General features: G+C 36.0%; 1 protein-coding gene across 7 annotated transcripts in view; it reads left to right on the forward strand.

The window, feature by feature from the left end:
* NEK7 (NIMA-related kinase 7) overlaps positions 1 to 24,932 on the forward strand; it is a 71,537-nt gene that overhangs the window by 43,000 nt on the left and 3,605 nt on the right. For 2 of the 7 annotated variants that reach the window (XM_010563405.1, XM_010563406.1), the window contains exons 8-11: positions 4,741 to 4,849; positions 7,158 to 7,265; positions 15,182 to 15,276; positions 19,829 to 19,942. In XM_010563405.1, the coding sequence (XP_010561707.1) occupies positions 4,741 to 4,849; positions 7,158 to 7,265; positions 15,182 to 15,276; positions 19,829 to 19,942 (426 nt within the window). Of the gene's footprint in view, positions 1 to 4,740; positions 4,850 to 7,157; positions 7,266 to 15,181; positions 15,277 to 18,485; positions 18,512 to 19,828; positions 19,943 to 21,400; positions 22,929 to 24,932 lie in introns of all 7 variants that reach the window. The other 5 variants (XR_774099.1, XR_774100.1, XR_774101.1 and 2 more) reach the window with 5 other exon arrangements.

The following is a 24,932-nucleotide window of genomic DNA, read 5'->3' on the forward strand; positions in this document are numbered from 1 at the left end:
AGTTCTATTTTTGTTCTGCGTAGAAGGCAAGGAGAAATGGCAGAAAACTTACCATGGTCTAAAGAGATGGGCAGCTGAATTCATGAATGAACAGAGCCAGACAAAACTCCTGGGACACCACTTTCCTACTAGAGCTACATAGCCTTTTAAATAAAAAGTAAGGCTTAATGTAGAAACTTTATTTCTACATACTTGCGTCTCTGATCTTTACTCAAAAATGTAGAGATGTTGAGGTCCATCCTCACTGGTCTATCTCTTTGACCCTGCCAGTTCTGGTTTGTTTCTGTTTTATTCACAGAGTGAGAACTCTTGCTTGTGCTTCCATAGTTTCCTATTACAGCTGCCTGACCTCCTTTTTCCTCTCTCTGTTCTTTCTGCTAGTCCATATTAAAAAAGACTCCCAAAGAAACACAGGCAGAAGTGGCCAAGAACTTCATTATGTGTTACTCTGAAGTTCCTTGTAATAATCCTTTCTGCATCACTTTCCTCTTGATGAAGTTCAGATTTCTTCACAAACTTATCCAGTTGTTGAAACACTGTGTTCTGATAGGTCTATGCAATAAAATATAAAAAACCCCACTTTATATTTTTGTAAGCCAGAAGTGAAGTCATGGGAACAGACAGATGTGATCAAGATCCTAATTGGAACATGAAAGGAAGGAAAAAGAATCTATTTAAAGTAAGGAAATGATCATTCTCATTTTACTTTTCCCCCAAATCCTCTCTTTCAGAAGGCAACTCTAGCCTAGAGCATGCACAGTGAAAAATTCAGGTATATGTTCTTGTGGGCTTGTTTTGACAGTTTTACAGACTTTTTTTAAAAAATAATGACTCTGCAAAATTGTTTAGATGATCAGTTTATCATCTTTCTGCAACAGATGTTCATAAACCTCTTGCTTTCTATAGTCCAGTTTGCTTCTTAAACTTTTTTTTAATCTGTTTTTTATTTATTCCTATTTTTTTTCTTATTCAGTGATGTCTAAACCAGGCTATATCATACCTTAAAATTTTCTGAGACACTAACGTCAGAACTGAATGCTAAATTTTTTCCAAGCATGGTTACTGAGACGTAGGCAATCATATCTGAAATGTCCAATTGTATTGAAATTATCTATGCTCACTGTTCTTTACTCATCTGCAGGAAATCCTTGGTTTTCTTATAAAAGCCAAACATAGTCCTGCATATTTCCTTTAAGAGTATTCTCTGAACTGTGGTTGTTAAGCCTAGATAAGACTATTTGCTAATGGCTGTCACTCTTGCTTTTGGAATTTGACCTTTAAAGCATCATCTTGAGAAACTCAGGATAATACAATTCCATGCTTTTATATTGACTTTAAACTTTTTTCCCCGTCTATCTTATTTTTTTTTTTTTTGTGCCTCCAAGAAACTGAATGGCATATGCTGTTTAGGGGCAGGGCAGCTATATTTAATTTTACTGGGATGGAAACATTTGGAGAGTATTTAATTTTTCTTTTACCAATTCATTAGAGAAAACCAGGAGAGTTCCATTTTCCCATGACAAAACTGCTCAGTCATTCTGTAAAAAGGGATGAAAAGATGAACTGGTGCTATAACCTGCCTACCTTAAAGCTCTTTAAGGCATTTGAATAGCAAATTTATGACCACAAAAATTTCCAGTTGCATTAAATGACTGAATTGCAGTTTTTTCTGTACTGACATTGTGAAAACTCTTCAAAGTAGTTTTTTGTGATTCCATTCTCAAAGTCAGAGATGGATATTTCATGAGATATGGTTTTTGAAACAAATAATTCTTGCTGGGAGACAGTCTGCTGCCTGAGCATGCCTGGTATTCTCAGCTTCCCTGATAAAACACCACTTCCCAAATTTTTAATGCACATGTACAAGTAGTTCCCTTTTTACCCAGTTTCAACTATGTTGAGACTGATCTTTCACCTCAAATAGGATTATGTTTTTTTTATCACACTCCAGAAGGTCAGTGGTCTGAGGGACATCAGGACTGTCCTTTGAGCCTCAGACAGGTGGAAGAAGCAGAATAGTAAAATGTTGAAGATGGGAGTACTTTAGAAATCTGTATGTTGGGCTATATTCCTTTGAGGTCAAATTTGGGCAGATAATAGCAACTTGTATACAATGGGAGATAACTCTATTAAGTTAGCTTGATTATGTAGACAGGATGCTTGAGACATTAACAGCACTAGGCAGTGAATTAGTTTCAGTATTCACTGTTTACGGTGCTACTATGCTCTGCTACAATAAAGGTTAAAAATTATTGTTTTGGCATCAAGTCTTCTACATTTTGGCTTCTCTATAGGGAGGGGGAAAACCCCACAACCATTGGAACTGCATTTTGCATTGTGGACTATTTTAAAATGGAGGAGAGAGAGAAAAGGATCCTGCTTTGAATACAGTTAATATGTGCTATATGAATTTAATTATGCTGTTTGGCGTAAAATAGGCTTGACCATGTTCCATCAACGTACATTTCTTGTTAGAAGGTAGGGTTCTAAACAGGAATGGGATTCCTTTTCCTTAGTGACTTTTCTCAGAATTAACACTGCCTGCTGGACTATTTCCTAGAAACATACAACTTGTTTCAATAGCTAGTTTTGCAAAATCAGTTTTTCTTCGTAGTGGAGGCATTCCATCACTATTTTGGCTATTGCTGGACAACAGCCCAAGAAAACATTGAGAATATGTATTTTGGTGGAAGAAGATAGTGTAATTAATTACTACACAAAATAATGTTCAGTGAGTTTATTATAAAGATAATTGGATTATTTTTAAATCTATACAAGCGCAAATGGTGCCTATTTCTTTGTTTAGTTTAAACATTGTTAACAAATGTGGCATCTCTCTTTTGCATCCTCTTTAGACAGATAAATTCTGCAGGGATAGTAATACTATTGATGCTTTCAGGAAGAGTAGTTGGTATTATCATGCAAAATTATTAACGCCTTCAGTAGAATGAGACTATGTCTTAAAAACTGCTATTATATTGCATGCTTGCACTGTAAGAACTGAAGCCGATTTTGTCTGTACAATCGCTACAGTGTTATAGGTGGCAAATGAATAAAGTGTTAAAAGAATACTTGTACATAAATACTTTGAAAGTACACTGATGTACTTTAAGTACATAGGAATGGAAATCTGCAATGGAAAATCTTCCCATTTCAGACATTTTGTGAATGGTGTTTCATCACTGCTTGTGCTTAGATTTGAGTTAAAATAATAATAATAATAATTCAGAATGTTTAAATAAAGTACCTAGTTATGATAATTTCAGAATGCATTTTAAATCGACGAACTATGCTTTCATGTGCACATACTTACATGTATTGTGTATTTGTTTTTAAATGAAAAGAAACCTGGTCTCTATCTTCCTATTGACATCAAACAATCCTCTGATATGCAAATCCAGCTATGGGGAGAACAGATACACAAGGTTTGTTTGGATTCAGTCCAAGACTGAGAGAAAATTATATTTAAAGAAGTAATTTATATGCTTTGCCTCATTTAAATGAAAATGCATTTTGAAATAATCCCTATAACTAAAAACATTTTTGTGAAATGTTATGATCCTTTGTATGACTGATGCATTTTGCTGTAGCTAGTTTAAAAACATCTTTCTCATGCTCCTGCATGTCTCTGTCATGTGTAGATGCAGCTGTCAACTTCTCAGTGGCACATTTTAACATAGTATATGAAAATATTTTTTTTATTTTTCCAGAGTAATAAATGTTTGTTATATGAACTTTCTTAGGGTGTACATGAGTGTGAAGTGTGTGTGTACACAGGATATTAAAATACATCTAAATACTTTGCTTTCCATCTACAATTTTGCTAGTATTAATGTTGTTCATGTATTTTCTTCGTGTGTTTAAAATCTGTCAAAATACGAATTCTTTTAAAAGAGAGACTAAATGAGCAACAATTTTTCAGTCTTACCTTTAACTGCAAAATTTATAATGATCAAACTTGCACGTTTTAGCATTGGCTGGATTTCCAGGTTTTTGGTATGTATTTTTGGAGGCCTGTGTTATTCCAGTCCCTGAATATAATATTTGAAGGAGATGTGTGTAGCAGAGCATAATTACGTTTCATGTAAGCTTTAACAGGCCATTGAACTGTTACCAGTGATCGGTAATGGTTGTTTATACAGAATGGAAAATATTTGAATGGGAGTTAGATCTCTATGAAATTTTCAGAAATCACAGTTCCTTTTGTCCCCTCTGATGTATTGCAGAAGTTTCTAAGACTAATCTGATCGACTCTTCTTACATGATCTTTGTTTGTGATTGTGTGTCACTACTATTTTTTTTCTGCTATTTAGAAAATGAGGATATAGAAATCAATGTTGGTGTAAGAAATTATTCAGTTTGGGAAGTTCCATGGCACATACCTTTATATCTGACCTTTATTTGTTCTGTGGCCACCTAGTCTATGCTAGACTATTCTGACCACATTAATCGTGCACTGAGTATTGCTAAATACCATATAAATACTGTTTTGGGATAGCAGTTATATTTCGTTAATGTCTGTGGCTCTATGTGTTGACTGACCTAAGCACATACATTGATGATACATGTATTAGTATTTAAGGGAAAAGCTTTCTGTGTCAAGAAATTTTGTTTAAACCATTCTCATTAGGTTGTGAGCCTCTTGTATTTGGTTTTTAAATAAAGGATTTTCTGACTTTTTCAGTCATTTTATGCAAGTTTTAAGTTTTAATATTCAGTGTCCATCCTTTTTTCTTTAAGCATTTTAAGAAACAGAAGAGGTTGATTCCTGAAAGAACAGTTTGGAAGTACTTCGTTCAGCTTTGCAGTGCCTTGGAACACATGCATTCTCGTCGTGTTATGCATAGAGGTAATATAGCATCTATGATGATTTGTCTTTACTTAAACCTTTTACTGTGTGAGAATTAAGCTGGTTCAATGCAAATGACACCAAATAACGTCATAAGGGAATCAATTTTGACAGCTGACACAATGTATGTTTCTGTCATGTTTTATAAGTAATGGAAAAGTGTGACAGAAGTTTGTGGTTGTACATTCGTTGTGGTAGGCATTTGTTCGCAGCAATGGCTTGTGATACCAAGTTTTCAAAATAAGTGATAGCTCTGTAAGTGATGGAGACCCTGCCGCTGCTACCTCTTTGCTTGCTCATTTTGCTGGCTCTTATTTTCTGTCCTGTTCTTGTTCTTCTATATTTGCCCATTGTCTCTCCCAAGTATTGTTACCTGCATTCTTGCACAGCTATCTATCCATTCTTTTCGCCTCTTGCACCTTTTTTCCCTTACAAGAGTATTTGCCTCCTGCCACGCCTTCTAGTGATGTATAGGCCCTTCTCCCACTCCCTTACCTACTGGATTAGGTGCAGCAGTGAGCATTTTCTCCCCTTCTCTTCTCCACTATTTCCAATCTCTGTGTCCAGTACTGTGTCCCAACAGCCCTTGTACTTGCCATCTATCCCTGTCAGGTACTAAATCTCTTTTACCCATTTTAAACCTCTGCACTGCTGTCTCTTCCATATGTTGTCTTCATTTTACCTTGTAACGCTGAGTCAAAGAAAACAGATCGTAGTATAGCTGCTTCTCAGATGTACAATTTTTTTTGCCTTGGAAATCCCTCTGGCTACAAGTTGCAAGTTGTATATGCAACTGTCTCTCTGGGTTCAGGTGAAATTACATGTCTTGGGTTGGTGGCTTCCTTCTGCTGGGATGCAAATAGCTGCCTGAAAGCAAAAGTCCCGCGATCTCTGCTGAGCTTTGTCATTTGCAGCTAGAGATGTTGCACCCTTCAGCAGCTCAACTTGCCTCTGCCTCTGCAAATGGCTTTCCCTTGTGATTCTCCTTTTTTTTCCTTTACGCATTTGTACAGATACCCGCAAGTGCAAATTATACAAAGAGAAGGATGTAAAATTACAGATTCTTTCCATAGGGTATAGGTATCTTCCTTTAATGCTTTTATGACTAAACTAGTTTATTTCAGTATATTTTAGCTCAAAACCAAATTGAGTTTAAATTCCTTAAACTAAAATTCTACTTTCAAATCTACTGGCAAACCTATGGCAAATCTAACAGTTCCATGGTTACACACCAAAATCAGTGACAATTAAAGCTATTTTAAGTTGAGATGATGTCCAAGTTGGATTGTTACACAAAGGGTGATCCAAACTCCTGAAAACTAGGTCAGATAGAAGCATAACATAATTGCTTCTGTCTTCCTCTCTAAAGCTTGTAAGGTTTTGTAACTTTTTATTGGAAACCTGAAAATGCTGGTAGAAGGGTTATTAACCATTCCTTTTACTGTACCGTATCTTATGCAAACTGTAATCCCCTCTTATGAAAGTTAAGTGATTTTCTTTAAATTTAGAGCGACAGTGCGTTGCTCTTGAACTGAGTAAGAGCTAAGCACACTTGCCAAACAAATACCATGTTGGTTTATTTAGAAGACTAACAGGTTAGGTACCTTGTTAAAAATCATACAATGAAAATCTTTGCTGTTGTCTCTGAAGGATTGGATTAAAACTTAAACTGAATATTACTTGTGAAAAATAACTGTCTGGGGTATACATCATTATTTTTCTTTGTTTCTGCTTGATTAGCCCAATTCCATTGACGAGTTCAAATAACCATTCTCCTGAGTAAAACTTGCTCCTTTTTTTTTAACGCCTGCTATTAAAGAGAATCAGTTACCTATTTCAAATAAATAAGATCATGCCACTGTGGGTAATCTGATCAGCAAAAGTGATGAAAAATATGTTTTACAGTTCTTAAAAACATTTTTGGTCTGTTACTTAAGACATAATGAGAGGTTTTCTAGTTCTAATTGAAGTCCTTGTGTATAGCTTATATAAAGTAGTAATAAAGTCCCTGTATATGCTGCTTTGGGTGTGGGGCTTTTTTGCTTTGGTTTTTCTTGTTAGTGTTTGTTTGCTTGGTTTTTTTAAGATACTTTCCATGGGTCTTAATTTTTTGCTTGAGTGATGTTTGTACTATTAAAATAGTTAATTTGAAATTCCAAATCCCAGACCCACTCTTTCTGCACAGCACAGTCAAATTTTGTTAATATTAGTGTAAATAAAAGCCTCTTTTGTTCTATTATTAATAGAGCAGTAGCTTTTCTTGCAACCTCATTGTGACTTTTAAATTTTTAAAATTTTTGTTTTTCAGATATAAAGCCAGCTAATGTGTTCATTACAGCTACAGGGGTAGTAAAGCTTGGAGACCTTGGACTTGGTCGATTTTTCAGCTCCAAAACCACAGCTGCACATTCTTTAGGTAAGCTTTCTCTGAGGTACAGGTGTTGGGGAGGTGGATTTTTTTAACATGGTGGAAATACTGTGCCCACTCATGAGGAGGAAGAAAACAGCTAGGTCGAGCTAAAGCTTTTCTTAAATAATAAAAAAATAATGGTCAGCACCATGGACAAATAGAGAAAAGCTTAACACTGAGGTGTCACTTTTCAGCAGTACAGCTTGTTGTTCAAATGCTAGGAAAAAATAAGACCAATAATACAGATGCATTTTTTTAAAATTCATTTGAACTTTAATCAGTGTTGAAAAGAATCTAGTAATTCTGTGTGCCTGTATGGGTAGCACTGATGACATGTTGGTCATATGCTTTGAAAGGGCTAACAGAGGAGCTTGCCTGTTTCAAGGTGGAGTTTCTCAATATAATTTAAGTCAAGGAGAGATCAGAATTAGGCTTTATGAACCATAAAGACTTTAAAAACAAAACAAAAGCAAAACAAACAAACAAACAAATCCCAGAAAACTTATTTTTATAAGAATAGAAAAAAAATTTCTGAAATGCCCCAGTTATTCTTTACTAGCACATAAAAAATAACATTGTTAACTTTTTCCAAACAAAATTTTCATATAATTTGCATCTTTTGAGTGACATGTGGAGACTAGAATGATTAAGAAGCCTTTAGAGAAGAAAAAGTAAAAATTTGGCAGATATTTTAAGGTTAAATGTAGCAAATGGACAAATGACAGACTCTAAGAGGATCTCTGTAAAAAAGAAAAGCCTTGTAAATAGAGTAGCATCTGCTTTAAAGAGAAATGTAAGAATCGGTGTTTATAGTATGGTGATGTAGATTTTTTTTTTTAGCTAAGAAAAAAATTCTTTTCCCCTGCTGAAGTGGCTATGTTTAGTGGTTGCTGAATTCAACTGTGTTCACTGACTGCAAAGGGTGTGAAATGAACTTTTAGACCCCTCAAGAGCAAGGCAATAGATGGCAGCATCCAGAATTGTCTCCTGTTCCTTGTAAAGGGTATTGAGGCAGGCAGAGCACCTTGAATACAGAAAGGTAAAATCAATTCAAATGCTGCATAGTGTGAATTTTTAACAAATGACAGTGACAATTCTGTAATTAGGCATTTGGATATTTTTTTTTATTTAACAAGAGTGCATGGTAAGGAAAATAAAGAAAGCCAAGAATGGTTAAGTAATACTTACAATCCCTGTCTTAGGGCCATGAGAGGACACACAAAGAATTGTGTTTGCTCAGATGCTGATGTTTCTAATTAGACTATGAAATATCAGATTTCTTGGATTAAAATATGCCATATTTATCCCCAACTCGTGATATAGCTTTATTTAGATAGTCCCAGTTATCAGTACAGTGTGGAAAAAAGGAGAGGATTGATGTCCAGCATGTTTGTACCACATTTGAGGTGTGGGCAATACTAGTGTTAACAGCCCAAGAAAACTATTTTAGAAAGGAATTTTTTTATACGATCCTTACTTCCCTGTCTTCCAGAAAGCCTCCAGTCACTCTTTTGTGCTTTCCTATTTTTATCACGTTTGGTGCATACTGATACTGGTGTAGTCAAAACCATGCGTTAACTGCTGATATCTTAGTAGGTCTGAGGTGAAACTCAGGCGCAGGTGTGCAATCTTGCATTAATAAAAAAGAGAGAGGAAGAGACAGAGGAGAAGCAGTGAGACCAGACTGGAAATGTGCTTGGGTTCCACATCGAAGTTCAGACATAACCCTAAAGTTCTGATAGTAGTTCATGGCACAGTGTGTTATATAAAGTGCTGATATTCGTGCTGCCATCATAGCCCAGTGGCCATCTCTGGCAGCACTGTGGAAATATTATTTGTCATAGTTGGGTCCTGCTACTGCCTGCAAATGGAAGAAGGATGTAAACGAGCAGTGTAAAGAGGGAGCTGCTCCTGGGCTGTATTTGCAGGAAGCTGTAGATCCTAATCTGTGGGTAGGAGCACACGAAGAAGGCAGAAGTCAGTTTTGAGGGTGGGAGAGCTAGACTTTTGTTCTGAGACAGAAGTCAGGTAGTTAAAGATGAACAAACTACTTCAGCCCTGTGTTATTTTGGCTCATTGCAGGGGAATGGTTGCAAAGGGACTGAAGACTGAGCTAGAGTTAAAACCAGTGTAAAACCCCCAAGCCCTTTAAAGCTCATCTCTTACAAATGCAGGAGTCATCCAGAGAGCGGTGGGGGTAGGGGGATGGAAGCTTTGTTTCTAATGTTGGGTGCTGTGTCTTGGTAGAGGAGCTGTTGGTTTTTTTTTTTCTTTTTTCCCCATCTCCTCTTTTCCCATTTCCTTCTTAATTATGACCTAATGTCAGAATTCAGCCTAGGAGAAAGGTTTTGTTCAGCTGTTAACTTAGGCTACAGTGGAGACAGTGACACACTGATTTATCATGTCACTAGCAGAGACCACTTTTTAAAATTAATTTCTCATGCAGTTTCTGTTGCTGGTTTTCCTGAAATTTCTTTCAAAGTTGTATCTTTTTATGATTCTATAAACCTTTGGTGCACAAACCCCAGTGAATTACAAACATATTATGTGTCACAATTTATACTTGTTTAGAGGCTTTATAAAAATTTCAGTAGCAAACTAGATTCAGGCTTTCAGAAATAAAGAAATGTATTAAAATTTTCATTAGCTGCAGCTTCTAACTGGTAATTATGGATAATACTGATTTAATTAGAGTACTTGCTGATGGTCCGTTTGAAACAAATAAATACTGCACTGGACAGGATTTCTTAATGTTCTTAACTCTTTCTATACAGACTTATCAAAACAGTAGAATTTTCTACTGTGGCATGTATATACCTTTTTGAAAATAGAAAATCTTTCTTCCAAAAATGCAAAGGAAATGGAGGCATTTCGTACTGTTGATTCAATACAAACTTGACAAAATTTCTTTGTTTCAGAAGACTTTACATTAGAAAGGGGACGATGATCCAAGAAAGGCTTCTTACTCCTTTCCCTATGACTGTGTGTGTTAGGGTTTTTTTTGTTGTTTTTAATGGCTGAATGCCAGGCCTTATGCTCTTTGATGAAACAGCAATTCTAAGGGCAGCTCATGGAAATGTGCATTTTTTTATCTTTAGCAATTCAGTGGATTTAAGGATAGTCCATATATTAGTATTTCAATTACCAAAAAAAACCAAACCCCAAACCCAACAAAACCAGTTCTCCAGTGTGGTTTTGCTAGAGGTCTGCACAGCATGCTGTCCAGGCAGAACATGATGTGAATACCTTCTTGGAGGGCAAAAGAGCAGATCTGCAGTCTTAGAATGCTTGAAAGCAAAGGATCATATGTGTTGAATTCTGGTGTTTCTTCTGTGGTTTGACAGCTTCTGTCATTTCCATGGTACTCCTGTCCCCAGCACAAAGCTATGTTATGAGGGATTTGACTGTAAACTCATGCAGGTTGTGGGGAATAAAATACCTTGTAAAAATGTGTGCAGATACTCTCCTTTCCTCTTACATATGGTCTGTAACCCAGCAGAGGGTGTCAAAGCAAGTGCTGAGGTGGTGGTATGCAGCACCATTTTGCTGTGAATAGAATAAGCTCCACTTTCATACTCTTAACCAAACTGTTCTGAGAACCCACACCCTCAGTGTACAGGAAGGCTAGCAGAAAAATCTGCAGCTGATTCATTACAGTCATCAAAGAAGCTGTATTAAAACAACTCTTATTGTATGTACAAAACCCTGAGATCTTTTACAGTAGTTTGAAAGCTGAAGGTAAATTATTGTGATGTTACAATGCTACATTATAAAATAACCCAAGATATCTATAGATTGATTTCTGCAGTTAGACTATTTGCATAACGTAGGCTAGGTTGCAGAATTACTTTGGATAAGTGCAGTATTTTAGGTCCCATATCTGTAGTTGAAGATGAGCCTATGACTTAGAAATCTCCTACACCTATATTAAAATAAATAAGTAAAAAACAAATTATAGTTATGGAGAATTTTTTGTGTCAGTGGTTGGTTACCCTCGCTGGTCCATAACTGCAGCTTATTTGTAGCTTTGTCTGTCTTCAGCATCAACCATTCATCTTGTTATGCACTTGCATGTTGTATTGAACTCTGTATTATAAAATTCTTGTGATCTCATGAAGTCATTCATAAACCATATTTTTTGATTACTTAAATAAATTGGGCCTTTTTTTAAACTGAAGTCTTGTTTTGGAATTCTTCAAAAATCAGAAGAATTAATGAAGTGATTTTAGCCCACTTCCTGAACTCTGGTAGTTATGTATTCCAATGCATGGAATTTCAATAATAATTATATGGCCTTTTTGAAAACTAGTCTTTTAAATACCTGAATTAGGCATTACATTGTTTTGTATAAGTAGTATTAATATTTACCAGGCAGATTTTTCTCCCAGCTTAAAAATGCTTGATAGTACTTAGAGCTAGTTACTGTATTTCATTCAGCTCCTTGATGCATTGTTGGTTTTTAAGTGAACACATTCTCCTCTAACTCAGCTGCAGTGTGAGTTATGTGTTTATGCAGGTAATGAGACGGACTGTTTATGTCATAACTCCCTTTTTCATAATAGTTTCTTTTCCTCTGATCCTTCAGATCCAGCTTTCTGCCCCTAATAGCCACCATTTCCATTATGTCTGTTGCCTCTCCCAATAGTAGAAAGCTTGTATAAAAAAACAACACTTTCTGGATCTGCGGCATCTTTAAAGGGAGGGAGTTCCAGAGCAGGAGCAGATTCTGAGGAAGCAGTTTACTTGACCCAGGCCATTTTCAAGGATATTACTGTTCAGACTTGCAGGTTATCCAAGATGTGCAAATGCAGTGAACAGAATGCTAAAGTTACAGATTTTGTTCTTAAAAACAGAGGCACCTTAATATGTTACGTCTTTGTCTTGTATTATCCCACTTCTGTGTCTCCAGATGAGTAAAGAAAATCACATGTCTTTATAGTATTGTGATGCTGTATTTCACTTAACAGAAATAAAAATAATGATCCAGGAAGGAAATGTAACATATAATCACATCTAGTAGTTGCTTGCCAGCAGTACAGCTATGTACCAAGGTTGCTCACTGTTTTAAAGAATTGTTGCAATGCCTTCAGTAGTTCCTGAATGTCAGAATAATGAATCTTTTCTGTCATGTTCTGTTAAAAACAGTTTACAAGTAGTAATGATGTCTAGATCTTCAAGTTGTTTTTGCGATTCAATGACTAACATAACTGTAATTTCAATTCCTTTCACTTGTTGGTCATTGGGGTCTTCAGGTTGTATTGCAGTTAAGGTGTTACACTAGGCTAAATGCTGTAAAATGATAGCATTTTTTCTCCTTTTCACTATCATCAATCTTTCACAGTCATATTGGACCCCTAACGTATCAGCAGGCTTCCCAGAGCTACTGGTTAAAATTACCTTTGCTTTTGGTAAACTCTGAACCTTCAAACCTCTATTTTCAGCTGCCCCCTGTGGATTCTGTGAAGCCTCTTTCTGGCACGTTACTCACTACCAGCTATTTACGTGATGTCTCAGAGTAGCAAAGGCAGTGCTGCTGTAACCAGCTAAGAACCAGATTACTATTAAACTTGTTTTTTGTTAGATGAATTCTGCCAACAAAGCATCAGAATACACTAAACCAGTGCATTAATCAATGGATGCAAAATGCAGCTGAAAGTTTTCAGAGGTGTCCAAGCTCACAAGTCCTTGGGGTAAAAAAAAAAATAAAAAAAAAAAATTCAAGAGCGAAGTACAACAGTAAGAATAATAAAAATATGAAAGCTGTGTGATGCCAAATGTTGTTTAATTACAGTCTCCAATTTTAAGATAGCTGTCATTAAACACCCATTAAACTACCACTGTTGATACATTAGAGTAACAGAGTTGCTTCTGGGTCTTCTGATGCTATTTTGGTGTTACACTCCACCCATCTGGGTGCCTATTCTTTCAGAGGGAAAAGACCTTCTTGACCATTACTCTGTGGTTGGTTAATACAAACATCCCATGAGAGTAAATGGTTTTCACAATACTCCATCATTTTGAGTTGCCTTTCCCCAGCCTTTCTCCTTTTAAGCTTTTGACCTCAGTTCAGAGCTGCAGTGATTCCTCAGGCCAGCGCTAAGGGAGCCTCTGGGGAAAGGGGCTGCGGCACCCTCTCTCTCCCAGGGCTGGAAGTCTCTCCCAAAATATTTAGGGGGCCAAATGCATTGTAGGATGCAATATGGGACCTCTGCTCTTGCCATATCCATTGGAGAAGCACGTTCTCAGTTTATATTCATTTGGAATTTTGTTTTCAATATTGTTTGCCAAGAAGATGAATTGAAATTATGGGTTACCAGCAGCAGTGGCCTGACGTGGGATAAGGTGGTACTGGGTTTCCCAATCCCAGCTGGGCCTTTCAAGTAGGAAAGTACTGCCCCAACCCTCTGCACCTTTGTCCCTAAGAAAGTGTGACATAGTTTGAGATGTCAGCCTTTCTAAAAGATAGGGCACATTGTCAAAGCAAACCCCTTAACTTTTGGAAATGATTAGAGTAAAATTATTAATCTGATTAATTAAAACTATTATTAACCTGATTATTCAGATTTGGAATTACTTACCTATTCCCTATACCTCCATTTCCCATATCATACAGAAATGAATTCTGAATAGATGAGGCTAGTTCAGAAGTGTGGGAGTGATATTAGATTTTTGTGTTAAGTAAAATAGTGTGAGGTTCATACTCTTAGTTTTCGTAGTTTGCAGTGAGAATGCTGATTTTAATCTCTGGCTGTGTTGCAAGATGTTTAGTCTCAAAATAAGGTCAACCTGTATTGAATTGACAGAATTCAGTTGGTTTTCATCATCAGGATTCAGTGTTTAAGAAAATATTTCACACAAATTTGAAGTAAAAATCTACATAGATATGTGACTCTTTGACGTTAGGCAGTCATTTTGGGAGGATATAAGGAAAAAGTTCAGAGACAGTGCACCAAAATTGCCACTACTGTTATTTTTCATAACTTCTCTTTTTGTTGATCTGTCACATATGAACCCATCACTTAGATACTATTTTTTTTAATGGCTTTTTTTACAGAGCTGAAAATTCTCAGAATTTCTGTCTTCCAAGTAACTTGTGACACAGATGGGTAGGGTCTAATTAAAATAAAGGGGAGAGATGTCTTTGGGTATCCAATGTAAATTTGCTCTGGGACAGTCCTAGTAAATGCTGCTTTTCAAGAGCAGACGTCTCCAGAGCCCACAGCTCTGAGGCAGGATTAAGCTAGGACAGCCACAGATTAGGGAGCTGAAAAGTCCTTGCAGAGTCTAGTCCTGCAGCAGATGGCCGAGTCGCTCATAGGAGCCTCGGCTTCTTCTGGGCTCACAGGTTTTCCTGCCTTCCTCTTTGGGAAGCTGAAGATACTGGATTTCAGGCTCAATTTTAGTTTCAGATAGTCAAACTAAATTGTGTTTATTAGTTTCAAAAGCATATTTTTCAGATTAGGATAGTCTCAAAAGGAAGAACAGACAACTCATTTAAAAAAAAAAAGAATTCAAGCAATGGAAGAGACTTTCTAGCTGTTGTTATTTCCAGCCACAGTGGTAACAGTTTGGAAAGGAGCGGGGATGTGTGTGTGTGCATGTAGTATGTTCCCTTGGTTGTCTGCAGAAGAAAGTAATTGCTTTCAAGCTTCTTTAAAAGCAAAAGTCAGAAGTATTCTACAACTGAATAATTCTGGTAATTAGATATCAGTAGTGAAAATAAAGCTGCATTGGATGAAATAGATATCTAATTAATGTATATTTCTAGCAAACTGAAGAGTCATAAGTATGAATTGAAACTATATGTGTAGCAAAATGAGAAATATAGAAGATGCAAAATGTTTTTCAGCCAGAAAAATGTACTTTTACAACTATATAACAACAGAAATTTTCATTCAAAAATACTTGTGTATTTATTGCAGTTGGTACACCTTATTATATGTCTCCAGAGAGAATACATGAAAATGGTTACAACTTCAAATCTGACATCTGGTCTCTAGGCTGTCTTCTGTATGAGGTAATATTGATATATACAGTGAACTTAATAATACTGTTGTGGTCCACCCGTGCCCCCCCCCACCCTTCCAAATGTATTAAGTTCTGTTTTAGGATCTATTTCTATATTTTTGTTGTTTGTGTGTAGCATTGTGGAAAAGCTACTTTTCAGCTATTATGCCTGTTTTTAATATTAGCAATAAGAACTCTTAACTTCAGCATGTGAAATACTCTCTGTGTGTTGCTCAAGAGTTGCCTTTTACTGGGCTTGCTACAAAGATTTTACAGCAATTTGTTGAAGATTGGCCATAACTGAAGGATTAATAAATGAATAATGGCAAGTATATGTAAAATTGTTCTAGGTATTTTAATGGCCTATGCTGATTATATGATTTTGGTAATAAATGCATTGAGAAATAGTAGGACTGACTTGAGTATGCAACTAATGCTTTCAAAAACTGCAATATAGTTATCAGAAGTAAAAAAATAATAAAAAAAAAGGGTTACTGTGTCCTTATTCCTACTAGTCTAGCTTGGATTAACTTTGAAGATAGTGACTTCTGTTGCACAGACATGTAATTTTTCTACCCTTTCTTCTCCTCCAATTGGTTAAACTGTAGTTATTGGTTAACTTCTGTATTCATATAGTCAAGATGGGTAGGTGATGCATAATTTTAAACGATACTGTATTCTGAGAAAATAAAGATATAGGGCAAATTGAAATGGAGGCAAATGAAGGTGTGAAGAACAGGTAGGCTTCTAAGGCAACTATATCTTCAAGGTTCTTTGCATATCATTTCTTGATCAAAAGACTAAACACTTGTGTTGAAGGATGCTGGAAAAAAATTTCGTTCCATCAGCAATGGCAGTGAAGTCTTTCTAGTCATGTTCCAGATAAAAATATACCCAACTCACTCTTCGTTTATCTACAAGCCACCTGCCTCAGTGAGTCAGCAGAACTCATTTAACACATACTCAGTAGGATCGGCACCTCCTGTTATTTTAGGATTTTGTAGAAAACATTGTCTGCCTGTTAAAGTTGTGTGTTACTACTAGGTGAATTGTCTCCAGTAATGGTAGTTTACATTCTATCACTAACATGTTGCTTCAAATATTAAAAGGGCAAATAGGTACTTTGCAATTCTGCAGAGCTTACAGATCTATGTATAGCTGTTGCTTCTAAATCTTGGGGACAATTCACAGGAATGAAGTCTGATACTTGATATCAAGTATTTAGAAGTTTAAATCCTGAACTGAAACCTAATCCCATATTGGGATTCCTTAGTACTGACCATGGCAAGTGCCATTAATTTCAGTGCTGTACTTTACACACTTGCACAAGCAGGAGCCTGAAGATAGCATAAAGGTAGATAAGGATTTTTTAGTATTACTACTCCTCATTGGTTTTCTTGGGAATTTTTTAAATCTGGAAACAAAAAAATAAAACCCTTGAATAACTAATTATTATATAAAATAAACATATTTTAAGGTTAATTTTTCTTCTGTGTTACATGAATAAAATTACTGGATAGAAATCAATAGGACTTTTCTAAAGAAGGCTTGGGGGTTTTTTTGAGCTTGCTGGTTTGATGCTGGTATAGTATGTTAAACATCTATGGGAATATTAAACTTTTCTTTGATCTGGTAAGTAATTTCAAAATAGCTAAATATCTTAATTCCGTTGATTAACTCAGCATCTTTAAATACCATTCTCCTTTTATTTATTTTAGAACTTTTACCAGGATAGTATTAAGTTGATATGGTGTTGTGTTTGGGTTTTTTTTCCTTATTGGAAGAATAAAGTAATTATTAAGATACTTACTGTTGATATATATTATATAGCTACAGTATATGGCAGTGTCTTCAACTATAGCTTTTAAATTTTTCTTAAAGGTACATTTATCCCATTTAGTTAATTCTGCAACATACCAGATGTTTGTGGTGGGTGGGTTTTGGTGGGTTTTTTTTTGTTGTTGGTTTATTTTTTGTTGTTGTTGATCATTGAGATGTAATTTTGAAATTTTAGATATAGTAAACTCAAAATACGTGCTTAGCATTTTTCTCTTTTTTTTTAATTATTTGAAAGTGGTTATTTAAGGTTCTTTAAGACATGTGTGTACTAATGCATGGTATTTTTATTATCCGTGCAGTTTTCTGCTGGGCATCTTTTTGTGATATGTCTATTGCTTGCAGTTTAGCATGTTTTATTATATTGACTTCATGTTGGTATGTGTTCATATGTGCTCTGGATTCTCTCCAGCTTAATTGGAGAAAAGCCGTGGCATGTTTATCACTTCTCAGTAAATGCTTAATTGCTGCTAAACTCTTTTCAGTTATGTTTTAATTTAAGTTTAGACTAATTTGCTCTAATGTATGTTGTTTTTAAAAATTATTATTTCTAACCTATATTACAGTCTATTATTCAATGCTAACTATGTGGCCAGTAAGATTTTTAAAAGTCTATTTTAAAGTCTGATTTTTTTAGAGCCCCAGGTATTTCTGAAACCTCAAAAACACTACCACTGGAGTTTTAATTGATATGCAACAAAGTAGACTTTACTAATTAAAATCAAGATGCTGTGCTTTTGCTACATGGACCTTTACATGGAAAAGTAGGTCTTACACATTTCCTTTTATTGTTCAGCGTAGCAATTGCATCCTTACAGGGTTGTAGGTTGGTGGCTTACAGTTCAAAAAAAAAAAAAAAAAAAGGGAAAAAAAAAGAGAGAGAGCGAGCTGCCACCAGCCCCGAAGACAGACAGTGGGCTTTCGTCCCTCAGACACCCCCAGAATACTAATCAGGAAAGTCAGACCCTGGAGGTCAGGGAGCAAGTCAATCATTCTAGCGATCGTCTCAGTGTGGAGGATCAAATTAGCCTGAAAAATTCAGCTGCTGGGAGGAGAGGGCGAGCAGCTGTCAGGGGCAGCAGCGAGATGCACTAATGAACCAGATGAATAGTGCAAAAGCTTGAAAATAAAAACAGGACAGTTGACATTTTTCATCTGTCAAAGCAGGAGATGCATGAAAATATAGTATTCCTGTTTTAACTCCTTAGGGGACATTCAGAATTTTTTTAACACTCCGCAGTTTTCAAACAAAAGTACTTTTTAATGAACACCTGGAGTACAAAAATTAGTATCTTTGCATTTATTTAGAATTTCTGCATGCATACAAACCCTGCAGTTGATTTTCTCTCTCTTTTTTTTTTTCTTTTCTTTTTCGGTCTTTAGCTTGCATTTTTAACATTCTTTTTAAGGTAAGAGACAATGTCATGTAAATCCAAAAAATTAATGTTTTGGTAATACAGAATATTTGGGAGGAGTATAGGATGGAACTGTAGTATAGTATTTGTTCTGGGAGCTTTAAGATTATTTATTCTTACTTGACAGTAATATGGAAAAGTACTGAACCACTTGAGAGCATTTTAATCAGATATAAAGTAAATGTAAGAGAATTTCGGTAATTTTCTTCATTCATTTTCCCCCAATGATATTGGTGCTTAGACATGAAAGAGTTAAACAGCTATCTGGAAGACCACAAGACAGATGAGAGCCATTTTCAGCTTGTCCTGTCCCTGCTGAAGCTCACTGAGTAGCACAGCATGGACTAGCGTGTTTCACACACACTCTGCCTGTCTGGGGAATGTACACATTGTCCTTCCAAAATCAAACTTATTAGCACATGTAGAAAAGGGTGACTGACTTTGGGGCACCACTGCACTCAAAGCAGCATTCGTGCTGCTGCAGTTCAAAGACTTAGAAGGCTTTGAACAGAATGGAGAGATTTTAAATGAATTTTAAAATTTGTAATCCTGCTAACCATAGCATTTGTTTTCACCTTAAATGTCAAGTTGTAACACTGTCTGGAAATAAAGCCTAGGTTTACTAATGCTGGTTTTAAGCTGATGATTTATATAAGTGCTCTCCAACAGATAATCTTATATAGTTGTGGGTGCCACTTCTGATGACGTTTTGGGATATTTTTTTTAAAGCATTTTTTAATAACGTACTGAATTAGGAAGTTTTTGGGGTTGGGTTTTTTTGGAAGTATAGACATTACCTCTAGTTTTCTTGCCTTAAAAAAACCCCCAACTGTATCAAAGTCTAGTGTAATAGCTATGGAAGGTTACAAAATCTACTACTGTTATCCAGCATTTTCAACATATGGTATTGCTTTAGATCAGGTAATGTTTTCAAATAAATTATATGTTTTCTTCCAAAATTACATTATGGGGTTGGGGGGGTGTCTCCCTTGTGGTGCAAGGACTCTCCACACTCACAGCAGTATCGGAAACTACTCAGTTTCTCCTCATACTCTATTAATAAAACTTTAATGTTATACAATTCAAATATTGCAATATAAGGATTGTGACAGGTATGACTGTACAACATAGAATAAGTACACACACTGATTACAGTAATAGTTTTGGAACTTCTGTTTTTAGCACTGTCGCACTTGTAAGCAGGGAATCAAAAGTCGTTAAAAATCACTTGATATGTTAGTATTACACATTTTATGACAAAACAGGTTTACTTAAAAACACAGAAGAAAACTGTACATTCTCTTTAAACAGATGGCTGCACTGCAGAGTCCCTTTTACGGTGATAAAATGAATTTGTACTCCCTGTGCAAGAAGATAGAACAGTGTGACTACCCACCTCTCCCTTCAGATCACTATTCAGAGGAAGTAAGTAATTTTCCTTTTTATGGGCTAGATCCTCAGTTTATGTAAGCTGGCACACTTCCAGGGAAGTAAATGAACTTGTGCAATTTTATGTTATTTGCAGATTATGCCCGTAAGTGTTTGCTTGTTGAACTTGCTCAAGTGTTCTTGTCAAAACAAGTCTCTGATACGATTTTAAGTTTGGGGGGATTAATGATGGAAACCTCATACTGTTAGCTTCTTAATTTCATTGAGCTTCCTTGCAAGTATGACAAAATGCTTTCCCAGAATGGACAATGATATGTTCCACATGCCAGAATGGGATTGAGCCTTACATCTATAGTATGCTTTTCTAAAAGCACAACTATACAAGTTTATGTTGCACAGTAAATTAGTGCACTAGCCTTGTTTCTCTAGGGGCTTGCATTAAAATAGATACAATGTAACTCTCTAGTAAAAATGAATTGTTTAGTTCCCATTTGTCTGCATTATAAAACTGCAATGTGCTGTTTGATACAATTGAGTGGCAGTTCTTTGCACGAAAGGGTGGTTCTTGACAACACTAATAGTAAATTTCAGAGAAATATAGGCAGACATAATATAATTGAATTTGAACAATATACTCATGCATATCGCAGCAGTATTTGTTTTAAGCTGATAGGTAACAGTACTGTCATTAATGCATTTAAGGGGGAGTACTTGCTTTTTTAAGCTCTAAAATGAGAAGAAACTAACTAAAATAAGTATTTTTCTTAGTGTGAGTAACAGAATGAAAGAATATAAATGCTTGCTTGTTAATGTTCTGAGATGCCAGTTTTGCAATACTTTCCCACTTTGAAAAGAACAGGACAAACTGATCGAAGCTGTAAACCAAAGAACACATATTAGTAACCAATTCTAATTGAATTCAGCCTACATGAATTAAAGATACTTTGAAAACGCAAATAAACATGAGCACTGAAATAATTTTAATAAACATAAAGCGTTGTGCAATTTTATTTATAGCATAGGGGTTGTAATTCTGAACCTTAAATTTTTTTACATTCAAAGACAGTTACTGGACTATTAATAAAAGATTACTGCCCAGTATTTTGTTTTGTTTTGTATTTATAGTGACAATTTTTCCCCTCTTATAAAACAAACTGGACTTAAAAGGATAATCAGTGACATTACAAAGGATGAAATAATGATCTATTGTGTAATTTATACACTACACCTTTTTGTGGGGTTTGCAATTAGTCATTTTACTGTGGCCATTTTTAATTATTATTTATTGTAGACTATATGGCAGTTCATATAACCAACTTCAGAACTGGAGGCCTAGAAATACAGTAGGGTGTGAACAATAATGCAAAATGATAGCAAGAATGTCAGGGGCCGTTCTTTGTTGTGTCATTCATGCTGTCTTCCTTTTTCCATGAAGCACATGAATATTTCACATATCTGCATCCTCATCCTCTATTCTTCTTGACTAATTTTCAGACTGTCTGAATTTGCATTTCACATGGTAGCTGATTAGGAGATGCCGAGTGCAGCAGCGAAGCCTCAGCAGGCGGTTTCCATGGTGACCTTCAGCAGGATTTTAATGATGATACCACTAGTGGTTCGTTGAAGTTGGCCTGCCTGCAGGGCTACTTCACTGCAGCTAAGAGTGAAGTTGGATAAGCGGATTCCCAGCCAAGGGGCAAATATCAAAGTCTGGCCCAGATAGAAGGTCTAAGAGTTTGGATGGGGAAAGAGATTCCACCTTTTACTTACATCTGTATAGTTTCTAGCATTGAAAACATGCAAAGCACAACATGTTATGCTTTCTTTATTTCAAAGCAGACACGTATATCTGCACCTTGGATGAACCAGTTATTTGCAAAATACACATAAGTTATTTTAAAACGTGAGAGATTCAGAGCTATGATAGGTATCAAGATAGGCGTAAAAACAGTTACTTAGAAGTAATCAACTGTGGAGACTGTAATGGGAACATTTTTTATGTTCTGATATGAAGACTTGTGTCTTCACTAAGGTACATGGAAAAATAGATATGTTAATCAGTTATTGCAGCAAAATAGACCTTTTTTTACTTGTATGAAAAAATACTGTGCTGTCATGAACTGTAAAAAACCAGAAACAAACAAGTGTTATCTGTCATATTGGGATACTGTCCTAAATGTTTCACCTGTACTGGAAATTTAGGTATCAAACTTTTAACCAGGTTGGAAGCACTCTCAGTGAGCAATAAAGGTCAGGGTTCACTGAACAGTAAAACCCACTTCATATTTTATAACAAAGAACTTTCTGAAAGAAAAATTTCACTGTGTTATCTCTGCATCCTCCAATATAGGAGTGTAAATACCTTCATTATGAAATACAAGTGCTTTTAGAGAAGCTCTTTATAGTAAATTTTAATGACTTTTAAGATGTGACTCTTCTTCTAAATTTTGAACTCTTTATAGGACCAACCTGTTAGTAATGTATCGCACCTGTGTCATCGGAGAATAGAGTGATAGAAAGATCTACCTAAGATAGATGGACAGATGGATAACTTTTTTTAAACCCTTTGATTAGAAATAGTGGTAGTCTAAGATGCATTTTCACAAACTATTGCTTCAGCAGTAGAGTCACAAGCCAAGATTTTCAGATGTTTAACAACTTTGGATATCTCAATTTTTTGAATATTCCTCAAGAACATCTGGTATTCAGGGTGAGTACTCAGCATTTACTGAAAGCTGTTCTGCTTCAGGGAATTCAAAGCTGGGACTCCCTTGCCACCCCCAATACTCCTAAAATCTTGTCAGCTAGTATTAGTATCATGTTGCTTTCATGATAGATGAAGTTTTAAAATCTTCCCTTCGATTGAGGTGCACTTCTAGAGTCCATAGCCAATGTCCTACCCAGATGTGAAGGCTGAATGAGCCAGCAGGTCCACAATGGCGGTGTTAGTTGCCAGCAGAAGGTCTTGAGAGTAACACTGAGAAAGGGCTTCAAGAAGGTCTCCTATTCAGACTAAGAATAGGTTTGTAGGTTTTTTTCTCATCCAAAATTTCCTATATGAAAATTTCTCTTTTTCAGCTGGCTATCAATGCAACGTACTTGCCTGTCATATGCCTGTCTTTTCCCCCCCTCCTGACTTGAGTGATAATTATTTATTTCATAGCTGAAAAACCTGCTAAAGTTAATGAAAGTGTGTCCCACTGCTCCGATGTCAGGCTAAGCTCCAGGCTAAAGACAGTCATTGTGCTAAGTGCACAGAGGACGTTAAGAACAATAAGCAGCCAGAGAAGTTTGCAGCTTGGGGATGCAACAGGAGGTCCCTCCAGCTCAGTCGTAAATCTACTCTGCCTGTTGGCCAGTCTGCGCCAGATAATAAAAAATTACTCTGTCTCTAACAGTAGTCTGACTTTAGAATCTCAGTGCCTCTTCCCATGGTACTGTTGGGCTCTTCTGCCACACTGGAAATTTTATTAATACTAGAGGGGTTGACAAATGGATTTCAGGTTTATTGTAATGGATATTTCTGTAGGAGTTAAAGGAATAGTGCTCTAACCAGGTATTAGCATCCAGCATGGTCCTAGTTTCAGTCCTGAAAGACTGCCTTCCAGCCTTCCTGGGTAACTGTCTTCATCCTGTATAGCAAAATTCATTCACCTTCTCCCAAAGGTTTGCTGTTCAATAACAAAGCTAAAAAGAGCTCAAGGATTTTGAAATTACTCAGGAATCTGCACTATCATTGTGCAGTGTCCCAAGCATAGTCAGCTCAGTGTTCCTGCCTTACAACTGAGATTCTGGACTGGGGAGGGGGAAGGAGGTTTTGCAGTAATAGCAGTGACCAACATTTAAATGTTAAGAGTCATATCCAAAAGAGGTCTATGACTCTGTGGTTTATTTTATTACAGTAGTAGTGAAGGTATGTCACTAGTTGAGCTCACCACTTGCACTATGTTGGGAAGAGAATTTCTGAGTAAACTGATTCAGTGACTGTTCCTTAGCATGAACGTATTCTTGTAGATGCTTTCTTACATGCTAACAATAGTAGCTACATAGGCATTTTGGTTAGAGTAAAAAATAAGAAGCTGCTAAAAGCCACCAGTCAAGACACCATGTGGATGAATGGTTTTTGCAAGTGTACTTACAGGGATTAATAGGACCTAAAGCCTTACATGTACTTTTACATGTATGTACAAGATTTGATGTCGTATCCTGCAGATAAATTACGCTTGTATTCTCTTTACAAAATGTTTACTTATTTGAGCCTAATTTCAGGCTTGAGGCTTTTGGAAGTTCCTCAGTCTTTCCTGTTTTCCATGCAGGCTGTCTGAGGTGTTGCATAGCAAGCTGCTCATCTCTGCTAATACGTTATGCCTATTGCTTACACTGTGTCCCACCTGTTTCTTCTACAGGAGATTGTTTTGCTTTGCATATTTGTGTTACATGTTGGCAATTATTATTTCTTATGGTAGTTCGTGATTTCCAGCATTCTATTCTCCAAATGTTTGGAAGTTACTACAGGCTAATAATTTTTCCTGTCAGTGGTATTGTATTTTATTTATTGGCTGCTGGAAGCAACATGATGGCTTTTATAACTGCATTAGTCAAAATAGCATATTTAAGATTAAAACAGCAAGTCTGTTAGAGATTTTTTTAATATGTTTCTCTTCAATCCAGCAATCTGACCACTGTCTTCAGAATTAATGATCTCATTTTTAAATATTAAGCTCTTCTTGCTAAAGAAAGGGGATGTCTATTGTTAAATATGAAAAACCTGTACATTGTATACAGTTCACAATGTTTCTGCAAGGGCTAATGGACAAAGTTTTAAATAGTGGTATGCAATGTTTCTTACTTCTGGACTTCCTATTCCTGTGCATTTAAATTAATCTTCTGAAAAGTGAAAGGAGTATAATTATAATTTAAAATCCTTCTTGGTCTTTTTATAAAAACTCTCTGAAGACAGATTTGAATATGCAATCTATGTTAATTTTGAATAATCATGGTGATGAGGTCACTGTGTTAGTTGCAA

This window comes from Haliaeetus leucocephalus, unplaced genomic scaffold, assembly GCF_000737465.1.
Source record: "Haliaeetus leucocephalus isolate CR32 unplaced genomic scaffold, Haliaeetus_leucocephalus-4.0 Scaffold166, whole genome shotgun sequence".
Classification (NCBI taxonomy): Eukaryota; Metazoa; Chordata; class Aves; order Accipitriformes; family Accipitridae; genus Haliaeetus; species Haliaeetus leucocephalus.